This window comes from Hesperophylax consimilis, chromosome 2, assembly GCF_061612785.1.
Source record: "Hesperophylax consimilis isolate HC1 chromosome 2, BYU_Hcon_1.0, whole genome shotgun sequence".
NCBI classification, from domain to species: domain Eukaryota; kingdom Metazoa; phylum Arthropoda; class Insecta; order Trichoptera; family Limnephilidae; genus Hesperophylax; species Hesperophylax consimilis.
The window spans coordinates 6063518-6088763 of NC_142837.1; the positions used below are offsets into that span (position 1 = coordinate 6063518).

Genomic DNA, 25246 nt, shown 5'->3' on the forward strand with positions numbered 1-25246 from the left:
CTTGAAAACAATTGAGTATTTTTTATTTAAGTCTTTTTATAAGCCCAGAAAAAAATCATTTATAAGGCCTATGAAAACTGCTTTAAAGTTCAAAATTTCCTACTTACGAACCCATTTTCGGTTATGGTTTTATTGTATAATGTGGCAAATTAAGTTATTTATAAAATGATCGGAAAAAATTTAAATATTTATGCTTGAACATCCACAAAATAAAATAAAAAGCACTTTTTGGCCATGTTTTTTTCTTGCCTAAATCAAAATAGTTGGATGGTGTTAAGCGGGAATTTAAGCCTTATCGTCATCTACGTAAGGATTGTTATTGATGGCGGCTCGATTCAAAATATTACACGACGTAGTGCATCGCCTTAATTAATTATTGCTAGTAAAAAAACTTAAAATTAAAACGGAATTCCATAAGTTAAATTGACAAACAAAAAGTTTCTTACTTATGTGATATGAAGAAAAAATATAGATTCACATATTACAAGTCACATGGGCAGCGGTGAAGAATGCGTGAATGAGGAGGGTGACTTTAGGTTTTTTTCTTTTGATCTTCTATCTCACTGAAAATATATTTAAACCAAATATATTTATATTTATACCAAGTCTTAACTAAAACGAATGTATTTACACGATGATATTGTGTATTACACAGAATACTATTATCTTTAGCATCCGCTGAGTTAGACGGTTGGTATTTAATTCAATTTGTAAGAATTTAATTGAATCTGACAAGAAAAAGTTGGGCGCCAAAGCATCCATTATAGAACGCACTACTAAAATAGAGATGACATTTCAGAACCAGAACTTTCTTTTTATTATTTTTGTTGTTCCTATGCCAAAAAGTAATTCACTCAACAAAACTAGTTTGCTGGTAATACCTTCGCCCGGTGTGTTCACAGGAAGCTAGTTGCCTAATCCGTGCGTCGATTGGCTCCAACTTTAATCCATTCGAGTTCATACAGAAACCTTAACAGATATGTTCATTCAATTCAAACAAAGACTTAAAATAGCTCATAAAATTTAATTTGAAAGTAATATATTAAGAGAGTAGTAATGTTTGAGTAATTTTGTTAAATATTAAAATACTTGGTGTGGAGTGCGGATTTGACTCTCATTCGGTATTTGAGGAAGAGTTTGAAAAAGAGTTTAAATTTGGAAACGAAGATTATGTACCTACTTGTTTTCCTTGATGATAAAAGCTAGGCGTTCTGAATATAAGCTACAGGTAGGTAGGCACTGACTGAATGATAATGAGGCGTTCGTTTGTACTTCATTTGTTCACTTCACTTCGTTTGGTTTAATTATAAATCCTTTGATAAATGCGTCACGTTAAAGGTTTAAATAATACCTTTATATTATTATACAGTAGGTAGGTATAGAACCTATACTTTTCCGCAGGAATTAAATTGTTAAGTGATGAATATTCAAAAATGATTTGTTTATAGATGGAACTATCTTCATCTTCATAAAATGCTTAGTTTAAAAAATACTCAACACAAATATACTTGTGTAGCGCAATTTTGTGCGATTTCACTTCAAGCGTGCTTTACAATAATATACACTTAATGATAATATCATTTTATAAAAATAAATTACTTTGTTTACAACACTATTTATTTAGAAATATCGAAGTTTCGAAATTAATGTTTTTTTCGTCAGGATATACGTATAATAAAATTTACTAATAATAAGAATATAAAAATAACTACTGACCGTCAAAAAATTTACAATGAGCGGTTATCGATTAGTCTTAATTGTAAAAAAGTATTATTTTAATTAATTTTAACAATTTTTTTAAAATTCAAATTGGTTTAAAAAATGATTTAGAATTCAGTGGTCGTATTTTTAAGATAATTTATTTATTTTTCGGAATAACTTTATTGAGTAAAACCTCAAATTGTAATATTTAAATATTGAAGACGATATTAATGATTTCTAAACGAAAATCTGAAACAGGAAAATCAGAAAAGGAAACGGTAACATCTGTTCTTATTCGAAGTATGATACAGTTAAAAGTGACCGAGGGGAATAGGGTCCCATTAGCTCAGTCGGTAGAGCACTGTCCCGGAAAGACAAGGGTCCTGGGTTCGAGTCCCAGATGTGACCGTTTCCTTTTCTGATTTTCCTGTTTCAGATTTTCGTTTAGAAATCATTAATATTGTCTTCAATATTTAGATAATTTATTCTTCAGTGCTCCTTACAAAATATTGATGAAATAACAGAAAATACGAATTATACAACAATAATAAGACAATTCATCAAAAATAACAATTTTATTACAGCACAGGACAAAATAAAAGAATTACAATGTAAAATTAAAGAGGAGGTTGTTTTTGTTCAGCAATAAGGACGTTTTGAGTAGACATTAAATGCTAAAAGTAAGATAAGAAGGAAACCAAAACCAAACAATCACCGGAAGGTTGAGAATAAGGCTTTTAATTATTTATTGAAAGAATGTTAAGATTAAAAAATAGCAGAATTATTAAAAAAAAGGTACTGTTTTTTTGGTTTTGCGTGATCTTGAAATAGGAGTACCATGAAAATAAATGGCGCACAAGTGGAAGGAAAAAGAAGTGGACATGATGGGACGAGATCAAAAATTCAAATATCTCGAGTCGGGCGACGCGTGTCAAGAGTTGGAATATTTCAAGAGTATGTTTGATGTATTATGAATATGGATAAAGCATATAGTGTGTATCAGAATAGAGTATGAGAAATGTTTTGTAAAAAATTCTCTCGAAATGTAGTGCAATACTCGTATTTCATACAAACTTTTGTTTTGAATGTTTTACCAAAAATATATTACTATTGGACAAAATGTTCATCACGGATGACTTTAACTTATTTAAATCGGTACAGAATATTTACAAAACGTGGGTACAATTATACTACAACCGTAATTTTTCACATGACAGGCATGATGTTGAATTTTTGTTTCCTTTGAGCTATGAATTAATGTTAGTTTTATTTACAAATTACACCTCTAAAGTTTTCTTTTCTCAACAGAGAACAAATTTAATTATATAATGTAATTCACCTTTTGCATAAATAATTTCATATTATAACTAACTACATTGTATAATATTGTGTCAAAACTTCTTAGACAACGCGCCATCCATATTGAGAACATGACCAAGTGTGGCCATAAATCTTCAGAATCGTTATTTTTATCATTTCCGCATAAATAATATACCAACCGGTTCCACGATAACTCAACACAAAACAAAAGTGATATAATGTAATCAGAAACGATGAAATATTTTAACCTAACCTAACCTACTTAATCCAGTTAATAAAGTTTTTGTTTCATAACTTTCCATGACTTTATATAACTTTTAAAGATGTGATGAATTATCATTGTGATGATTTATCCGTTCACCGTACCAACCATACAGGGAGGGGGGTTTCTTATTCAACTGTAAATTAATATAATATATTAGATAAGCATTTTGTGACTTTATTTCAAGACTTGAAAAAATATCAATAAAACGAAGTTCTAAAAACATGTTTGTGAAAATTTCGAGATGGTTAAAAAGGTTTAATATTTTACAGTCAAAAACTGTAATTCTATTATTTTAGTACCTGGCGTAAGGGTTAATAAATGATTACTATTTTCCTTTGATGTTGCGGTGGTTGGGTACTAGTACGGAAATACGTAATTACAGTAAGCAAATTATTTCTTTAGGTTATGAAGTTCGGGGCTACAATTATTGTTGGGTTAATGACGTCCATGTTGTTTGGCAGATGTTACAACTTAACGCAGATGTCCACGTCATCTATGGGGGGTCGACATTAGAAGGTTACGCTATCCTTTCTTAAATAGCCTTTTAACGAAATTTTTATTCAAATATGGGCTGCTCCTGTAGAAATTTTAAAATAAAATTAAATTATGATACATTATTTTAAAGATACGTATTGAATTTATATTCCTTATGACGTTGATATTTTCACTAATAGACGATATTTTCAAGGGTAAAAAGGCGGTAAATTCAGTTGAATTTATCACGCCCAGCCGCACTGACGAATTTATCCAAGTAAAATTTATATTTGAAGATTCATATAATAAATTTTTATAAACTATGTCTAGCAATGTTTCATCAATTAATAAAAAGCCAAGGTTTACTTAAACGTGGGAGACACTGATCCTTTTAGTTCGTTGTTTATTTAATTTTTAAAATGTCTAACGAGGGAATGTTTTTGCAATTTGTATGCAGTATATAAAATTATCTTTTAATGTTAAGACATTTTACTGTAAACAGCATTAATATATCACGAAAATATAATTAAGGAGAGTTTGTAAATATTATTTAAGGTCAAAATATAGATCCAAAGTAAGGCTTTTAAATAATATTTCTTAAAAACATATAAATACGTAATTCTTGTCGTGTTGTATTTTGTCTCGTTTCTTTCTGTCTCTTTTCCTGTCCACCTGTGTTGGTAATCGAGCCTTATCTATTTTTAACAATGTGATATTTACCTTATTATAAATTCCTACCTTAGCTTTATGCTAATGTGTATATCCCTGTCTGTTTCCTTTTTTGTTTGTTCTCGCTTGTTCTACTTAACCTGCCTTTTTCTATTGTTGGACTGTTTGGCTAGTGAAACATATAATTTTGATATTAAAATACCATTGTCAAATTGTACTCATTAACTCCCACCTACTTATTGTTAGTTCCTCTAGTACTACAATGAGTTTTGTAACTCATCCGGATTGCTCTAGCAATAAATAAAAGTAATTAAAATTTAAAAAAAAGAAAAACTAGTTAACTACAAAAATTTGTTAATAAAGTAGTTAACAAGCAGTTTAGTTACCAGAAGACTCACATGTGTAGGTACTATAAGAACTAGAGGTTACATCTTATAGCTTCGGAAAAGGTAATTCAGTTTTTAGATAACATAATTCGATATACTTATTTCAATCTCCAAATTAACTACAAACATAATCATAACAAGTATTGTAACTATTATTTATTTTAACAAACAATTGTAATTATAATATTATAACAATAATAATAACAAATACAAGAGCCAAATTTTTTTTAAATTCTAGATAGTGTAGATTATTGAAGGGTTCAATATATCATTTTCAAATTTCTTGGAGTTCAATTTTCTTTTTGAACTGTTCAAATTTCAATGATTTTGTTACCATAATTTTATTTTTGGACACTAATATATTGTACCATTTCACACGTAAAAACAATTAGTGGTGCTGATCCGTTGTCGTTCTGAGCATTGGGATGGCTACTAGGCCCTTTGTTTTGAATCGAGTGCTTATGCTACCTAAGGGGTGAATTTTACTTATGAAGTATTCCTTGTTAATTTGATAAAAGGCGTTTCTTTTGTATAATTCTGTAAGGCTGGCCGCATACATACGTTTTCCGTATTCGATTTCCGAATTCGTTTTCCGTATTCGGAATTCCGTGAGACTAGCGCAAACGTTCGTTTTTCTTCATTCGGAATGTATAAACGTCAGTACCAGTGTTGCCAACAAGGGCGATATATCGCCATTTAGGCTACTCAGAGCGAGAATCGGCGCCGAAAAAATCTAAAAGGCGACTGGTCGCCAATTAAGCTACTTCAAAAACATCTCTAGCCACCCCCCCCCCCCCATGAAATTTATTTTTCTGGGGACAAATTCTTGAAATTCTCTAGCCACTCAAGATCCGTTGGCAACACTGAATTACGAACGGAAATTTTTCCATTCAGTTTCTCCGAACGCGCCGGCTCGCATTCGAAACGTGCGTAAGGAATTTGTTCCGTTCGGAACTAAAACGAACGTGTGCGGCAGTTAATGTATTTTCTACTGATTCCGTGCATTCGGATGTCCGAATACGGAAAACGAATTCGGAAATCGAATACGAAAAACGTATGTATGCGGCCAGCCTAATAGTTGGTAAATTAAATTTCAGAAATATTTCTTAAGTTGGAAAGTCGTGTGGTTTCTTGAGAATAATTTTAATAATTATTCTTTGTTTTGTAACCATGGGCTGTAATATGAATTTTATTAATGCATAATAGATAATTATGATAGGTTTCTTGTTTAATATGTAACGTATGTTATAGAAAGCATGGATAAGTTTTCTTATTTTTTCCACTATTAGGTTTATATTGGCTTTCCATTTAACATTAAATTTATAATTTAGTTTAGCGCAGTCAGTTTTGCATGTAATTTTATTTGGTTTTACGGCCAGCCGGGTTTTTACATGCATTTAAAAACAGAATATATCTAGTAAGCTTTCAAAAAGTATACAAAAAAAATTTAACTAATGAATATAAAATAATATTAGTAAAACATGTAACAGTAACATAAAATATTATAGAAACTAGAACAAATCTACATACAAGACAAACTATTAAAACTACACTATCAACGCTACTCTAATTTGTAGGATTCAACAGAGTGCTGGTATATATTATGCTTAATTCTGTAAATGGAGTCCATAAATATGTCAATAGCACCCCATACTTGTTGTTCAGATCATGCATCCTATTGGTCAGTTAGTGTGTAATGTTATTTATAAAAATTTTTGAATGAATGGTTACGTCAATTACATTTTTTGGCACAACTTCTTGTAGAGGGAAGTTAGCCTTGCATATAATAAGTTTTTCTGTTTTGAGTGATAAAAGATTGCTACCAAACCATTTTTTCATAACCTTCATGTTTTAATTGGCTGCATTGGTAATTTTGTTCCAAGTTTTTTTTTCTATAATTATTGCAGTGTCGCCAGCAAAATATATGAGTTTAGCATGAAATGATAGATTAACTATTTGATTAACGTAAATTACAAACAAATTTGGTCCCATGACAGTCCTTTGCGGAATTCCATATTATAAATTTCATCCTCTCTGAGTATGTTATTTAATTTTACCTTTTTACCTCTTTGAGTAAAATTGTTTTGTAACCAATACCTAACCATGCCAATAATACCGATATTATTTAATTTATTAATTAATTTTGTATGTGATTATTATCAAATGCCTAATGTAAATCTATGAAAATTACGAGGCATTTCGTTATCAAATGCTTGGTATATATTTGAAGTTAGTTCTGCAATGGCAACATATTTTACTTTTATCATCTCTCTATTCCTTGGTACATACATTTTGGATGTAATTTTTTTTCCAGCTCCTATATTGAAAATAGTCGACGAGCAAGGCCACGAAGTACGAGACAGATACTACAAGGCGGGGAGCGCAATTGAACTGTCGTGCAGAGTCTCGAGGGCTTACACCGGGACTCTTTCCGTTACAACCTCAAAGTCAGCCCCGATTTTCAACAAACCACCAACCACAACGAGTCTGCCAACCACAATGTCAACACAATCTGCCAATGCAACGCAACCAACAGCCGCACTCAACCCGACGACTGCAGCCGCCAACCAGTCAGATAAAATGGATAAGACGGGCGGCTTGACTAAAGCCACCCCTTCGGCGAATGGTAATAGCAGTTTGTTGACAAACAGAGACAAGCCCGCAGAGAACAATAACATTTTTGGGATTACGTGGCACAAAGATGGAAAAGTTTTAACCGAGAAAGTTACCGCCAGGAATATGAGGTAAGTTAGTTCTTTAGAAACTGAAGGGAACATGAATTAGTTCTCGCCATTTCTAGCGGAGACCGATTCGTTCTTTTGTTTGGCAGACATTTAACAAACCGCCATTGTTCGGGTGAAATAGTAGTTTTAATTTCTTTAGTTTACGATTGTAAATACTGATAGTTTCCTCATGAGTAGAAAATAATACCAAGAAAACAAACATTTTCAGGTTCGATTCACTCTCTTGTTAGTTTCTTTTAATTAACATAGAATAAACTCCTTTTAGCTTCGAGAAATTTATTTTCTGATGAAAAGCCAGACTGTTAAGATAAAACCTTTTTTTCTTTTTTTAATCTTAAATTTTTAATTGAGATTATAAATAACTTAAGGAGACTAAAATACATAGTTCTGATTTACTTCTTTAAGGAAACGGTTTGATAAAACATGAAATCAGCTTATATAATATCATGTAGTCTCTGTAATTTTTCGAAACGCGATGAAAACAATACTGACTTATAAATTGATGTATAAAAAAACTTGTTTTGCAGATATTTTTTTTAAATCTTACAAATATACCGATGTAGTATTATTGGATACTTTTGCTGTTTTGCGTACAGCATTATCTTAATTTTTATATGAAACCACACAAGAGTCCCAACTGCTCCCAATAGTCTGGAGCCAGTGAAACTATGGCATCCCTAATTAGGGAACTGTGTGAGGCTGTAGGTAGTAGGGAGGGGAAGGAGATGGGAAATGGGAAATGGAAAGGTTGGGAAGTACCTGGCTATTCAGATTACTTGGTAATGATAAATTGAAACGAAATAAAAACTTTTTTCCACTTACATATTGACCGATTTCAGCTTATTTTAGCAATCTTCAGACTGGTTATTATTAGCTATGATGTATATTTATTAATAAATAATTATAGCCATCTTCAAAGTAGCTGCAATAAGCTTTTACCAGTCACGGTCAAAACTTAAGATAAGCGGAAAAATGTTTTAAATTTTTTATAATGCATTCCAATATTTCATTATGATGGAATCCCACCACGAATTTTCTTTACCAACAAGAGCAACATTACTTGTTAGACGTTTTGCTTATAAGACCATTTTCAATGTGTCATTCCAGATAGTTGTTGACGCATTGAAATGAATTATTTTAGTTTTCCTATTCATAATTAATGAGTAAATCGTAGTAGATTATTTAAAAAAAAAAATTTTTTTTACCTGTGTTACCAGTTCGACTTTCAAGCTGTCCCACGCAGAGCAGAAGGACAGCGGCGCCTACGCATGCTCCATACTAAATGCCTCCACGGTCACCGTCGCCGTACAGGTGCTAAGTGGTAAGCTATAATTTATAAGTTCAGACTTTTTGGACCTGGAACCCTATGTTATCCTAAATTATATGAAAATAATGTGGTCATCTTTTAAAATTGCATACGCAACATTTAAAACCTGTGAGAGAAAATTTTTAAAAAATCCACACGTTAAATAGTAGATTCTTCCCTCCCTAATATACAGATGTTCATTAACACGCTTAGCTCACACTCCACAAACATTCACGCGATTTTCGTCCAATCGTTGTTGGTGAAATAAGCAGTGTTGAATTTCTCTCTTTCAAACAGCAATTCGTTCGTAATTAAGTTTTATGGTAACCAAGAATTTTATGAAATGTAATTTCCAACATTCATTTTTTAATGATTTGCATATTTAAAAAATCCTTAAAGTTGCACAAATAATTTAACAGTAGATACCTATAACAGAATATTTTCAAATTTCAATGCAATTACAGGAATAAATATTTTTCAGAGAACCATTAACAATTTCGCTGATCCATTCGTGCTTTACTCTCTTAAACAGATCAACGTATTCTTTGTACGTCACACTTAACCTCTAAGCCACGAATTACTGAAAAGGAACAAAGGAACCGCAAGCGACGTTTTGCGCATTTCGCGTTTCTTCGTTCCTTTCCCACAATTCGCTGCTCGGCTTTGTTTGTCCTGTTTATTAGTGAAATCGTCGTGTGGTTTCCACAAGCAGTCCGTTGCAGCTCAATGGAACGCCCTTGAGTCCTATGGATTGCCACTGCCGATCGTCACGGGATTCCGAGCGGATTGATTAGCTTTTCCACCGGAGCAGAAACGTTTCGTCGCGCATCGCGTCTTTCTCTAAACAGCTTTCAATATCACAAACTAAACTAAACGCGTTTACGAATTCATCCCGCCTGAACTAAGCCTTTTAAGTATGATTTAAGATTTTCACGGCCAAAAGTATTATAGTAATTTGTTTTTGGGGTATTATGCCGTTTTACGCTACATCATTCTTTAGCCAACGTTTCGGAAAGCATTGCAGTGTGTAATCAGGGCAGAGGTGTAATTTAAGGTTTGTGGTGAAATGTGCGCTTATGTATAAAGATGTGATACCGTGTTGTTGGCTAAAGAAGGAGGTAGCGCAACACGGCATAATGCCCCAAAAACAAATCACTACAGGCCTTTTAAGTTGACGGATAATTTATACCTTTTGGTAGGATGGACAGAGAGTTTTTTTTTAATGATTTCTTCATTCAGATGTTCTTTACATTTGTATTTTATAGTGTCTTACAAAACTGAGTAGTATTCAGTTTTAATGTAAGAAATCTCTCATTTTTACAACTTTTCAATATTATCAATAATTTTATTTTTAACTAATTTAATTTAAATCTTTTTTAAGTACCTCTTTCCCTATAATGGTCGGACATTTGATTAGTTACAATACATGACAATACAGTGTTATAGCGGTTAAGTATTGCAACATGATCAATACATGACTTAACATTTTTTCTATTCAATATTTCATCCTGAGTCACATCAAATATTACGCTTTCTAAAACATTTACACTAAGTAGATTTTGATATTCTGTAATTACACTATTTTTACTATCCAATATGTTAATATAATAAATTGCGTTGATTTAGAGTTTGAAGCAATTTTATAGATATTTGTTTTATTATACACAGATTTACAACTCAGGCTGACATTTTTACACCAAATAATTTATTTGGTGTAAACTTAACTATAAAATGAAATAAATAGGTGCACACTTTATGCACCCACTACCAAAGCAGTTTCTTCCTATTTTCTTCAATATATTTTATTTTTCAATATAAATTACAAATATAACTGAAACATATTTTGATTTTTCTAAATATATTAATGACTATTAAAATACAAAGTATTAAAATGTCTAGACTTTTGACTTATTCATTGTTTTCGTTTAATATTATGTTTATTGTACATTATAATACATAATTCAAAATATTTTACTCTTCAATAATTTTTATAAATTCACTTCTTGGTATCATCATTAAATGACAATAATTAACTTCGTGAATTGTAGTTCAATTATTTAAAAAAGTAGTTTAAGCGAAATGAATATTATTTCTTCAACAATAATTGCACAATTGCTTTGTAAATTAAATAAGAATTACAAACTTTATTTACACCACTATTTTCTAATATAGTTGTATAAACGAAGTTGGCTATTTAATTCGATATTAATTATTTTAATTTAAAATGATAATTGTTTTCGTATTATTTTTATGTTTCTACATAAATTACAACATTTGTTTGTGTACTATGATCAATTTCGCCAAATGTCAGTAACAAACTGTGATTTGATGATAATTTAAATACATAAGAAAATTATCATTACATGTACACCGGACTTTTTTTTCTAAATGAACGTCTGCATGAATATTATAATTACGCACGGAAAACTAAGTTTTTCTTTTTTAAATATTTATTTAACCAATTAAATAGGCAGAATTGTAGCAATACATAAAAAAATTACAAAACACGTCGTTTTGTTGTTCCCATAATATTATATATAATACCTGAGATACCGTGAAAGAAAACGGGTGAAGAAAGATTATGCTTGCAGAATGCACATAATGCAGATCACCCCTGGTCTAAGGAATCGATTATTTCTTTATTGCTGAGATGAAATCTTTGTTTTCATCACAGAATTTCTCTAGTACAGCTCTAGCCACCCAGTCTAGGATACAAACCCCTGGACTGACCTATGAAAAATAACTTTTACCTCAAAACGTTAATACGAGCTGTACATATTACGAATCAAAAATATGATAAACTTACAAAAAATTGAGAAATACAAAAACAACTTAACGTTGTAATTCGTAACACACTATTACTACAGTGGGTTAAATATATCGAAAAGTAAGACAAGCAGCGTCCTGCCTTTATATGGTTTAAAGGGCACTGATAAGTAAGAAGGATGGTTGCTGGAGAGAAGAATGTGTTTTTCTGTCGGGTCCGCATGGACCCAAAGTAGTACAGATTTGAACGCGTTCATCCTGTAAATATTCTCTTGTTGATTTTAATAATTTATTTATTAAATCTGATGCCTCCCCAAACATGAATAAACTCCACAATAAATAATTTATCGGACTGGTAAACAGATTTTTTTATTCTTCATTATTAAATACTGATAATACAATCAAGTTTGGACACAGGTACATAAAATTGAAAAAAAAATACTTACAAATATATTTTGCATTGAGTAAAAATAATTTATTGAAAAAGAACACTGCTGCTTAATGTTACATTTTTATTTACTGACCACCATAAAAAAAGATGGCGTCATCTTTCTGTTGACCTCAAACAAATAAATAAATCTGGCATATCGATAAGGCTGAGCCTTCACCGATGTAAAATGTCGCCGATTTACGAGTAAACATGTAATTCGTTGGGAGAGATTTGCATATCAAATAACACCATGATTGATGGAATTAGTTGTCACATTGGGGCGGTAATTGCTTCTCGGGCTATTTGTATTTCACATTTGAGGTATTTGTAATAGCAGTCCTTGCCGGCTACAATGGGACCTGGCATCAAAGGAAACGGTGATCGATTGCGTAAACAACTCAGCAGATATTCTTCGGAAAATTGATCATTTTTCACAAATATACTGAACATCGTCGATCAAAATGTGACGCTTGAAAAAATTGCAGAAAAAAACTACATGAAAATGTTTTCCTAGAATATTTGGAAAAACATTTAAGTAATTTTATGTTATAAAGTCCAAAAAAAACATATTATATTTTATGTAAATTGTAATACAATCGTCGGAAATCTACACGAATCTACGCTTAATCGGTATTAATAGTATACAGGCGTATAAGGTCGGGATAGTGGAAAACGTCACTCATAATCACTGCAGATGCGTATATAGGCCGTAGCTGTATGATTTGTACCGGCTGGCCCAGAACCTAGAACCTGTTCAGAAGGCACGATTCAGTGTAAGTGAGCGTCCACACCCACAGTCCACGCTGCGTTTTCGTAGCGTGTCACACGCGAGCGAGACATATAGTGAACGTCCACACCCACAAGTCCACGTCCACATGATGCGTTTTCGTAGCGTGTTACACGCGAGCAAGACATATAGTGAACGTCCACACCCACAAGTCCACGTCCACATGCTGCGTTTTCGTAAAGTGTTACGCGCGAGTGTGGGCTGCTGACCGAGTCATCAGTATTCAACAAGGCTGTTGTTGGCAGTGGCAATTGTTTTGTGGCTTGCGTACTTACGATGGAAACGACGTAAATGAAGAACTAATAGACTATATTATATGTAGATTACATCCATTCTTACTTTATATCCAAATTTGAGGGAGCATGAGCCAAAATTCTTCATTTACCTATAGATGTCCTCAGATCACATTACTTATCACTCAGATGACTTGCTTGAACTAATTGGGGAAGATTTAGCCTTATGCGAAAAATATCATTTGAGGGATGTTGTCTCATCAGAAATACATTCATAATCACACGAAGGTGAGTTAAATCGACCTCAATTATGTTAATAAATAACATTTAGTAGTTTAAGAAAACGTCATTTATTAATATATCAACTTAAATTTATACTTAGTTAAATCACCGAAGACATTCCACATTCGTTGACGATCGCGCGTGTGATGGACCCAAAAATGGCTGCCGAAGTACCTCAAATCGCGCGTAAGGTGCGTGATAGTGAGAGTCCAGCGTGATTTACGTGCGAGTGGTGATTTGTGTATTAATTTACACTGGATCCATGATAACTCAACACAATGACAATTCAACACACTTTCAAAAAGTGATATAAAGTCATTAGACACGATGAAAAAAAAAATTTAAACCTAACCTAACCTAACCTACTTAACCCAGTTAATAAAGTTTTTGTTTCATCACTTTCCATGACTTTATATAACTTTTTGAAGATGTGATGAATTATCATTTTCATGAGTTATCTGGTAACCGAATAGTTATACTAACGCAGTACCAGCGAATTTGGGAATCTTTATTAGTAAGATTGTTACATTATTTTCCACTCCTGACTCCGCTTACAGTTTTGTTTTGTTTTAACGCATACAAAACATATTAAGACGCATTTTTAACGTTTGCGCGATGAATGATTTCTGTTTACGTTTACAAAAAAAACTGCGTCCATGCTATTATGAAATTGAACACTTATTAGGTTTTTCTAGATACCACAAAGGTAACTATCGATTCACCACGTTTGCGTGTCCACAGACGTGAAAGTGCCCAAAGCAATCACATACTGAACTACATGTTTACTACGCCATTCAAATGATTGTTTGTTCAACATTTTTTTTAGTTTTTGATTGGAAAAATTTAAAGTAAAGCTTTCAATAAAATTGAAGCAGTTAATTCAGTGATAACTCAGCAAAATTAAGGACACTTTAGACGGGTTGTTTCACAAATTTGAATAATTCATAAATTTTCAAAATTTATTTTCAAGTTCTAAGAAGATTCTATTTAAATTCTGTTATTATTTTAGTTTTTTTGAAACAATTGGCCGATAGTGATATAATAACGGAACTTGAATAGGACCGTCACAGAACTTGAAAAATCAACTTTGAAATTTAACGAATTGTACCTTCGGAATACCTGACCCTTTTTGAGGGAAATCAAAAATTAACTATTTAGTATTTCAAGTGCAAGCGATTTTATTAAAAAAATATGCATTTTCTCATGGTATACAGGTTTAAATCGAAAAAAAAAAATTCCAGCTAGTGTAAAATTTTATTGCCAGCAGCGCTTGAACGGTTTATCGTCTGGGAAAAAATTCTTCTCACCGGTACACGAACGGTTTTCCAGAGGTTTTGAAATTTGACATATTGTTTAAACTGTGTGAAAGAACCCGTTCTAAGTAAAAATGTATGGCCTTTCCATTCAAGCCGATAATTATGATGACACTTTAATAACTACATATATTCAAATCAGGAATAATGTGACGCAATAACTAACAACGTTGTTATACGGAACGACGCGTTTTATTTTAGATTAGATCGGGGGGAAAATACATGGAAATTATTTACAGAGTGGAATATTCCAAAATAAGGGAGACGTACAACATTGACAACATAATGAAAGTATGAAGGTCGGTAGATACCTACCAACATTATGTTATAAGACCAACGTGTGTATAATATAAAATGCAATAAAGTATCTAATCACGTGTTGTGGTGTAAGTGTAAAGCCACTTTTCCACAGGAATGTGCAAGTATTCGATACTGATGTTGTAAATTCACATCACAGAAAACTTGTCGCGCACAGTTCGTACACGTCGCTATTTAAATCACATGACCTGCACCGTCACCACCTGGCGAAACGTCAGAAACTTTTATAACATTAGAAGTTAAGATGAGGGCATGGGTACCGCCACCCCTTCAACCATTCATTAGGTTACATCAAGTGGTTCGCTGAGTTTTTTGACTTAGCAAAGGTGCCCGGGAGTGAAGTTTGCCCAGGTCTTGGCGGCAGATTGGCCGGTTGAGGGAGTTCTTTTGGCCTCTCAAGCTGGACTCTCTCGACCCATCGCCTTGCACTGCAGTAGAATTCACTCCTGGACACACCGATCTTTAGATTCTTACACACCCTTCCTACCATTTTCCTTCCCAGAACTCAAGAGAACAAAGATAATCAATTTGATGTATCTGTGCATTCCACACGACCATATTGTATCCTATTCAACTTGACACACTGTAAAAGTGTTAACCATATAAGGACATCTTCAATGGGTTGTTTTTGAAGTAAATGGAGAAAATTAGTGATTTTCTTGTACAAATTACAAACCATTTTAACGAGAATAAAAAATAAAACGAGAAAGTCTGTAATATTGGTTTATTTTTCGGCGTATAGTATTTTCATCCATTATTTAGCTAATGTTATTTAAACTATTATTTTATCTAAAATATGACCAAAATCAATAGCAAAAAGAATGCATGTTTGTCCAATAGGAGAGACCCAAGCCGCAGTTCATGATAGCACTCTGAACAATAATTAGTATGCATTTTTGTCCAACAGGAAAGATCCAAGCCGCAGTTCATCGTGACAATATGAGCAATAGTAATAAGTATGCATTTTTTTCCAACAGGAAAGACCCACGCCGCAGTTTATCATGACACTCTGAGCAATAATAATAAATTTGCATTTTTGTCCAACAGGAGAGACCCAAGCCCCAGTTTAACATGACACTGAGCAATAATAATAAATTTGCATTTTTGTCCAACAGGAGAGACCCAAGCCGCAGTTCATCACGACACTCTGAGCAACGCAGCGTCGATGATAGTTTCATCAATATCAGTTTATAGTGTATTTGTATTGGTTATCAAAATGTAAGGACTGAAATAAAAGCCTAATCTAGAATAAAACCTTAAACAAGTTAATGTTCTCTTTATCAGATCTATCTGTCAAATAAAATAAACGATATTAAGCTCAATTGTAAGGAATCAAATAATTTATTACGTGTCACCATAAAATTTAGTGTTAAACTTATCCATAATATGCCGATTAAATGTTACAAAATTATCTCACCTAATCTAAGGACTTCAAGCTATAAAATAATTATGAATACGAACTACTTACTTGTACCAAAATTAAAAGTTGTTTTGTAACGTCTAATTATTATTTGTATCTTTTTTCCATGAACATTTTATATTATAATGTAATCCTGTCCATTTAAAAGTTAACCTACTCGTACTTACATGTTTATGAGAATAGTATACTACGAATTTATCTGTAAATATGAAAAAATAAAAATTAATCTATATTAATTGTAAGAATTTTCTTCGTGAAGTAAAAAGATGATTATTTTAAAATTATGTTCACTTCGAGTGAATCATGTTTAGCATTTATATCATTTTATGAAAAAAATATTTTTATTGATTTATTGAGTAGTGGAGTTAAAATGTAATGTTTCAAGTTTGTGGACGAATTGTGTGAAAATTTCTTTGAAATAAATAAAATAATTGAAAAATAATAATTTTGTACTTGTTAATTAGTATCGATGCTGATAAACCTCAATTAATGTAATTTTAATATCTCAATTGCAGTATTGTGTACGGAATTGGAGGGCAAAAACACGAAAGCGCTGTATTAAATTTTGAACCAAGTACCTACGTACGACGATCATGTCAAAATTTGTGTGTGAATCTACTTGGTTCATCAAAATAGTTATCAAATAATGAAGTAAGCTACGAAGCTAAAATGAAATGTTTTCATCGCAATCTTTATTAATATACTTCCAAAGTTCAGTTTTGAATATTCTTTTGCTATGTCTCTCTATTCCCAACGAACTCTTTTATGATAGGTTACTACCATTGTGAAAAGTTTGCCAATAAACTCACATTTGTGGCAAACTGCATGGTATCCTGTCACGCCATGCTATCAACTGTTACCATGTAAGGCGATCTCAAGTCAACATTTTCTACACCTACATAAATATTATACCATAGCTTGGCCAATACATACAGTTCCATAACCATAACGAAAACCATAAAAATTGAAACGAAAAAAAAAATAATAACAGTAAATTTTACTTTTTATGGTGCTGGAATGATGCAATAGTATGTGAAAAATCTACTATTACTGTGTTCAACGTGACATGTATTCTCGTATGTTTGCTGTGCGAGAACCAAAAAGGTAAATACCACTTCGTGAGTTTTGATGAAGTTGTTGGGAGTGAAGGAAGATTTTAATTAAAAAGTTCGATGTGGAGTTTGTTTGTTTACATCGAAGTAACGTAATTAGTAGTCAGTTAAAATACACAACGTTCAATAATGCATTTTCAAATTTCAAATTCGTGGAAATTGGAAAAGTTTATACTATCTATTAATATTTAGACGATAATGTTTTAGCACCTTAGAAGTATTACAAAGTCCATTTTAAAGAAGGTAGTATTTCACCTAAAATGACTAACCATTCATCGTATACAAAAAGACAACTTTTCATTAATTCAAAAAAATAAGGTACCTATATGAAAGCGAACCAATTAAAATATGTTTTCAAAACTTACAAAATAAACAATTGAAAGAATATGGAAATCGAATGATGAAGGCCAACTTTTGAAAAATAAACATTGCTACTAAGGAGCTAAAACTCACATTTGACAAAGAAAACCAGCAAATTTTATTCACTCTAGGTAGGAAGGCAAAAATTCCGTAGCGCATATATTGTCCAATCACTGCTTGGTGACGATATAATCCCTGTTAACTTCAGACCGTCAAACTAGAGGCTGAAGAGAAAAGAGTGGCAATATAAGTCAGAAGATTGGTTTGATCTGCGGGCACATTTTAATGCTTTCCCGTGGTCAGCTGTCTGTTTTCTGACTTCAAATCTTTTCAGATGTGCCCCGGAAATTAGTGAAGTCCACACATCCATGATGGATGGCTTCATACGATTCTCTATTAAAAAAAACTGTCGTGGAATTCAGTCGGCAATGCTTTGAAGCATTTCGATGAAAAAACGCGGCTTACCAAGCCTACAGCACATTTTGAACGTCGGGAAACAAATCAGCATGTAACAAAATGGTAAAGGAAAGCAAGAGAATTATAAATAAGTCAAAATTCGAGCACGACCTGCAGATCAGCAAAAAGCTGGCTGCCTGTCTCCATGGCAGCAGATCAGCAAAAAACTGGCTGTCTGCCTGTATGGCCACAGATCAGCAAAAAGCTGGTTGTTTGCCTGCATGGGCGCAAAGAGTTATATAAACCTTTGACAATTAAGAAATTTTGCCGGAAAAAATTAAAATGGATTACGTTATAATCACTTGAATGATTTTTGGCATATTTTACTGTGGCAAGTTTTCAAAAACTACTTGAATGATCGCTTGCCATGTGAATAAGTTTATAAAACCTAAAAATATGGGATAAATCGGTGAAATCTAGAGGGATTTATTGGCTTTAAGCCGCGGTAATCAGTGTTTACATGTTCAAATATTTATATTTTGAGGAATGATATCAATTTAGTAAAATGGACAAATCAAAAACAGATCACTTTTTGCTTGAGTGGATAAAAAGCAGTGTATAAATAAAGAAAATTGTTATTTACATTAAACATAATATTAAGTTTTATTTCAGCCGCTCCATAGAGGAACAAATGTGTATTGTTGGTTAGGTATCTGCATATATTATGAATGATTTTTTTCTATTTTGCCAATCTATAATTTTGGGATAGTAGGTAATTATTTATGAAATTCAGTAAAATCAGAGTAAAAAGGGAAATAAAAACGTAGGATATTGTCTCTAATACGCCCAATAAAAGCTACATTTGAGTAGTACTATTTAAAACAGATGAGATTTTCTCCGAAGACCACAAGAATTTTTTTACGTTGGATATTTAAACGCGCCGTTATAAGTTACAAGTTCACAATTCATAAAAAGGTTAAATGAAACGATTCTGGATGAGAATATTATATTTTCATCAAGCGAAACTTGTTTCATTGTCAGAAGCAATGGCGAATGAACATAATAATATTCACGATATCAGGAAAATGTGTTTCAAAACCTCTACAAGGAAATGCGTTAAAACTTAATTATATTATTTACACACCTATGATAGACTTTTTTTCAAAAGATTATTGAAAAATAATTTGCCTGCGAAGCGGTTAATAACCGTTTATCACAAATTAACCGTAGTATGGTTTCCCCGATATTGTAACTAGTGTGGTTATTAGTTAATCAATACATTGTATGAATATTGAAAGAAAAAAATCATTAAAATGTTTAATTTTGTAATTATATTTAAAAAAAAAAACCAACTCACGTACCAGTGTAATTTGAAAATAGATTGGAGAATAAAACATGGCATTAGAGTTTAAAAGCAGGCGTAAAGATGGGTTTGAATGTAGGCACACAAGTTGAAATGATGTAAATACAAAAATTGCAATTAAAATAAGTAAAAATTTGGTGTTAATATATAGTTAGTATCCGCCAGCATGTTAAACACCCACAGGTGTTAAAATGGGTTTGAATATAGGCAATCAAGTTGGAATAATGTAAGTACAAATACAGTAAATATAAGGAAAATATTGGTGTTAATACAAATTTTCGCCGGTATTCACAAAACCCTTAGGTAAGTTTTCATATAGTACGGTCATATTTAAGATTCAATTTTTAAATGTTATATTCATACTTTGTGGTATTTTTTTGGTATTATCATATGTTTGCGGAATTCGAACGTGAAAATTGTAAAGCGAACTCTGTTAAAGTGCTAGGCAACTAGCTTAAGACGTAGAAATAAGATGTATAATAAAATCCCAGTAGACAGCTCCGGATTGCCCTTCTCTCCCCATAAAGAAGGCTCTTCTGACTTGGTCCAGGATTTCTAATGTACAACTATAAACTCTGGACTATACGATCCCATAAACCACTAAGGGGAGAATGAGGCTACTTGAACACGGGGTAGTGAAAAATGAAGTTGGTCCATTTAAATCTTGAATTCACCATAAAATTATAAGTTATAAAATGTTTTATTTCTTCGCAAGCTTTTATATTATAACTTGAAATGGATTTTATTACAGGGGTGATTATTTGTTATTTTTTCAAATGTGTCGTGCTCAAATATATAAATGGAAACACAGACATTTTTTTACACTAACCCCACACAAGAGGCCCTAAACAAAATAATTTCCTTCCATATTATCATCTGTGTGGAGGGTATTTTTAAGGAAATGAAAGAAAGGATGGTAAAGAAAAAGGTATTGTGGGTGGGAAGGGATCAGTGTGTCCAGAAGGCGTATGAATCTATTTCTCGCGCTGCGGTGCAAGGAGATGCGTCAAGAGAGATCAGTTGGAGATGTCAAAGGGTCTCCCCAAACCAACCTCTCCCAATTTGGCATGTCACGCATCTGCCAAATGATTTCCAGGTTGGCCGTTCCCGTACTCGCTTTCCAAATTGAATAATTTGAATGCTCAAAACTCACATTAGATGATTAAAGGTAAATAGATTTTTCTGTCAACTGCACAAAAGTTTATTGCATAATATATGTTGATTACAGGCAAAAAGATAAAAAAAAATTTAGTAACAAAATTCTAAAATAGAAAACAAAATTGAAATACGAAAAGTATTACCAATAAATAACAAATATTACATCAACAAGTAATAAGTGTTCAGAATGAGGAAATTTAGAATTTCTTTTTACCACAAGAATAAGTCCTGATATTGAAAAACTGTTACAATACAAACACATTAATTTGTTTAAAAACATTTTATTTTAACACATCTCTACCCGTTTCAAAAGTGCTACTCTTTTTCCAGGAAAATATGAAAATTAACAAGAGATACAAAATACGATATACAGAAATATTTAGGTGTTGAAGTCTAGGTAAACAAAGGGGACGGGGTAGTAAAGGGTCATACTGGAAAATTAATTAACTATCACAGGCAGAGATGGGTTCAAATAAAGTGGTTCAAAATCAAATTTTGTGTTAGTATAAGCCACAAAGTAAGAAGTTTCTGTTTATATTGTAATCATGTTAAGCCACATAGTAAAAAATTGCATTTCTTGAATCGAAAATAAATAAATATTTGTGCTGCGACGGGAATGAATTCTTTAAGTCCCCAAATAAAAGTCTTAAGCGAGACCACTATGCCACAGAGGTCTTTTGATTGATATTCGACGAGAATATTAGAGTCAGATAAGATCAAAGCGTAAAAACAAATCTCCATATCTCTTCTTTTCTCCCAAAAGTCTCAATAAAATTTTGAAAAAAATATATACCCAAAACCATTTACTTTTTTAGCCTTACAATAACCCTGAAATTGTAAATCTTTGATCTAAATCCGTGATATATATCTATTTTCCAATTGAACAGCCCCCAAAGTGATATACGCAATAGCTCGTTACGGCCAGTGGTTCACGCATTTACTGGAGTTAGGACTCTTCGGGTTCTGTTACCGCTGCAGCGCAAATAAAATATAATCGTTAAGTCAAATAATAAAAATTGATTAAAAGATTGTGAAATGTATAGATTTTTTTGCAGGGTTGAAAAACTTCCCGTGTGAAACCGCTGAAGGAGGACTATTTTAAGCTAAAGCTTTGCATGTAATGGTTATTGTAATAATTATGAAAAATTATTATTATTTTTCTAACAATAATGTTTTTCCAATTATATTATTTTAACAATTATTTCATTTTTCCACTCTCAACAAAGAAAAGGAAAATGTCAAAGATACCTACTCGTACTTCAATTTCAAATGTAGCGAGTTATTCGTGATATTAAAAAACCTATCCAGAAAAAGTTCGAAAATATATCCAGACATCTTTTAAAATCCTTTTTCTGAAATTGTGCACCCTGCCGAAAAAAATATAAGTTTAAAATATTCATTCAATGAGATTTCAGAAAATACTAAAATATTTGAATAAAGTGAGGGTAAAATGAACTTATAAAATTTTCCAATGAGTGCTTATATCTTTTTTCCTTGTATTGGCTATCTTGTTCAAGCGTTCAATTGACGCTATCAAAAACAATCGAAGCGTAAATCTCACTTTTCATCTGGCCCCAAGTAGGTACCTACTTAAGGAACTAGATGTAGGCCATGCCTATATTGCCTATGCCCCCCCCCCTCCCCCCCCACCTTCGCCATCGACTCAAGATTCCTTGACGCTTTGTGTTTCTCTAAGACTGTTCGGTCACGATGATTTTTTTGCTTCTCATTGATAACTGAGGATTAATCTCCCGTTTGATAAAATGTTAAAGAGGAAAATTCCAAATTTGAGAAATGTCAGGTTTATCGCATTGAACTAGGATAATATTTCTATAATTTATTCTTTGTAGAATAAATCATAAATTTTCTCACTTATTTATACTCTTATAAATATACCTTACTCACTTATTTATACTCTTGTAAGTCCAAACGTACGTATTATTTTTATTTTTTTTGCATAAAATAACAATTTTTGTGTTGCGTTGTTTAAAGTGATGTTGAAACCATTGTAACTATGCACATCATTAACCTCACACAGAAGGCCTAAATAATTTCTCTCAGGGCCTATGACATCTTTTGAAATGCTGTGTGGAGGGTTTTTTAAGGAAAGGAAGGATAACGTGTTCTGGGAAGGTAAAAATTATGAGGGTTGGGTAGGAATCTAGGGATCAGTATGTCCAGGAGTGACAGACATATGAATATAGTCTCCCCAAAGCAGCCTCTCCCGATCTTGCACGTCACGCAGCTGGTGGGAAAGCGCATCCTAAACACACCTCATCCGACAAACCCGGGCAACCCTGTTAAATCACCATAAATAGAAAACCAATCGGGATAACATATGGCAGAAGTGTCGGTCATCCAATAAATGCTTTCCGGGCCGGCGGTACCCGAACCCTCCACCCAAAATGAAATGAGATAATAGAAAAACTAAAGTGTATCAAAAGCTTCCGACAAGACCGGACGGTTAATACTATATAAATTATTAATTAGATTTTATCTCGCTTTAAAACGTAAGCAGAATGTATTTAAACGACTCGGAAATAACAAATCTTGGTTAATTTACCATAACAATGCAGAAGTTGTCATTTCGTTTGCGAGTGCGAAGCATTTAGTATTTCTGTTGTTTGACAAATCACTTCACAGTGCAAATTGACTTACTTTGTAACTACCTCGTGAGAACACTAGACTGACCCTCGGGTAACGAGACATCAGAAAAAGCAATAATTATCACTTCTTCAATATTGTAAGTGAGTCATTGTAATTTTCATAATTATCAGTTTAAAATTAATAATAATAATAATAATAATAATATTTTATTCCAGGATGTGGGGAGGTTAGTGCAATCCCACACGTCCCATATAAATATACATATAGATTTACATTGTATAATACATATAATAAATTTACTAATAAGGACAACTATGCAGGGTGTGGTCTTGAGTGCGCTTGGGCCCAGCGCTCACTCAGGAGTGGCGCTTGGTGCTGGTAGGCTGCGGTCACCAACTTGTTGGCGGAGGCCATTAGCCGCATCCTGGCTCCAGTGACCCGGTGTCTCATCAGGCCGGCAAATCCATGCAGTCCTAGTTCCGTGAACATCGTCGATGCGCTGCTGTATCGTCGGTATCCAAATATTATTCTACAGGCGTCATTGTATTGAATTCGGAGTCGTTCCATCGAGCAAGTTCGGTAGTGACACCATGTCTCACACGTATACAGGCCAGTACAGAATGCGTTGAATAGTATTTTTTTAACGGTATTGCTGCATTTGCAAAATCTGCGGGCAATCATATTGGACACTATGCTTAGGCTTCTCCTTTGTCGTTCGATATCGCCATCGTCCGATAGGTCTTCATTAATAATGTGCCCCAAGTATTTCACGTTCGAACATGTTTTTATTTTTGCCTCGTTAAGGTATACGGGGAGCATCTTACTTGTATCTTGTCTTTTTCCGTGGTGGAACGCAATCAATTCCGTCTTCTTCGGGTTGTACATCATATTATGCTGTTTTCCATATTCTTCATAAATGTTTAGGAGTAATCTTAATCCCTTGATCGACGGAGCTAGGAGTATCATGTCGTCCGCGTAGCTTATATGATTCATACATATACTGTTAACACGACAGCCCGCTCTGATATCCAGGCGACTTGATAACTCGTCCATGTATACATTAAATAGAATGGGGGACATACACCCTCCTTGCCTTACTCCTGACCGCAAATATATCGGCTGGGAGTATGTATTTGCCCACCGTACAACATTTTCCTGCTGGGAGTGCCATCGGGATAGTATGTTTATAAATAAGGTTGGTATATTCCTAGCTTTCAATTTATCCCATAATGTCTTATGACAGACCCTGTCGAAGGCTTTACTTAGGTCTAAGAAGCACCCGTATACGGTAGTTTTTCGTTTCTTGTAGAATTCTATTATTTGCTTTGCAGTATATATTGCCATATTAATGGATAATCTACATTTAAATCCCATCTGGTTATCTTTAGACATAAGTTTATCATGTATCTCATTTAATAGTACCCTTTCAAATAATCTTGCAGTTATAGTTGCTAAAGATATTGGCCGGTAATTGCTGGAGTTAGTCATGTCAGGCTGTCCCGATTTCAGGATTGGAGTTATAATCGTTTTCGTCATTGCACCCGGTATATGGTTGTGTTTAAGTATTGCGTTGAACAGTATGTTTAGTAGTTTGGGTATGTATCTACCTCCGTATTTAATGTGTTCAATACTTAGATTATCATGTCCCGGAGACTTACCAGCCTTGGTGCCTGTTATGGCCTTCATTATACTACTTTCAGATAGGTAAACGTTTTGTTCATCATATTCCATAATATCAGGGACAGACAGTACTTCATTTCCGGAAATATCTGCAAAGGTTCTTCTAAAAGTATTCGCAATTTCCTCCGTGTTTGAGGACCCATCAATTTGGCTGGC

General features: G+C 33.0%; 1 protein-coding gene across 2 annotated transcripts in view; it reads left to right on the forward strand.

Moving 5' to 3' along the window:
- dpr18 (defective proboscis extension response 18) overlaps positions 1-16565 on the forward strand; it is a 172463-nt gene extending 155898 nt beyond the window's left edge. For both annotated transcript variants that reach the window (XM_089644368.1, XM_089644361.1), the window contains 3 exons: positions 7130-7559; positions 8777-8880; positions 16110-16565. In XM_089644368.1, the coding sequence (XP_089500494.1) occupies positions 7130-7559; positions 8777-8880; positions 16110-16216 (641 nt within the window). In that variant the 3' untranslated portion in view covers positions 16217-16565. The remainder of the gene's footprint in view (positions 1-7129; positions 7560-8776; positions 8881-16109) is intronic.
- Positions 16566-25246: the final 8681 nt, after the last annotated feature.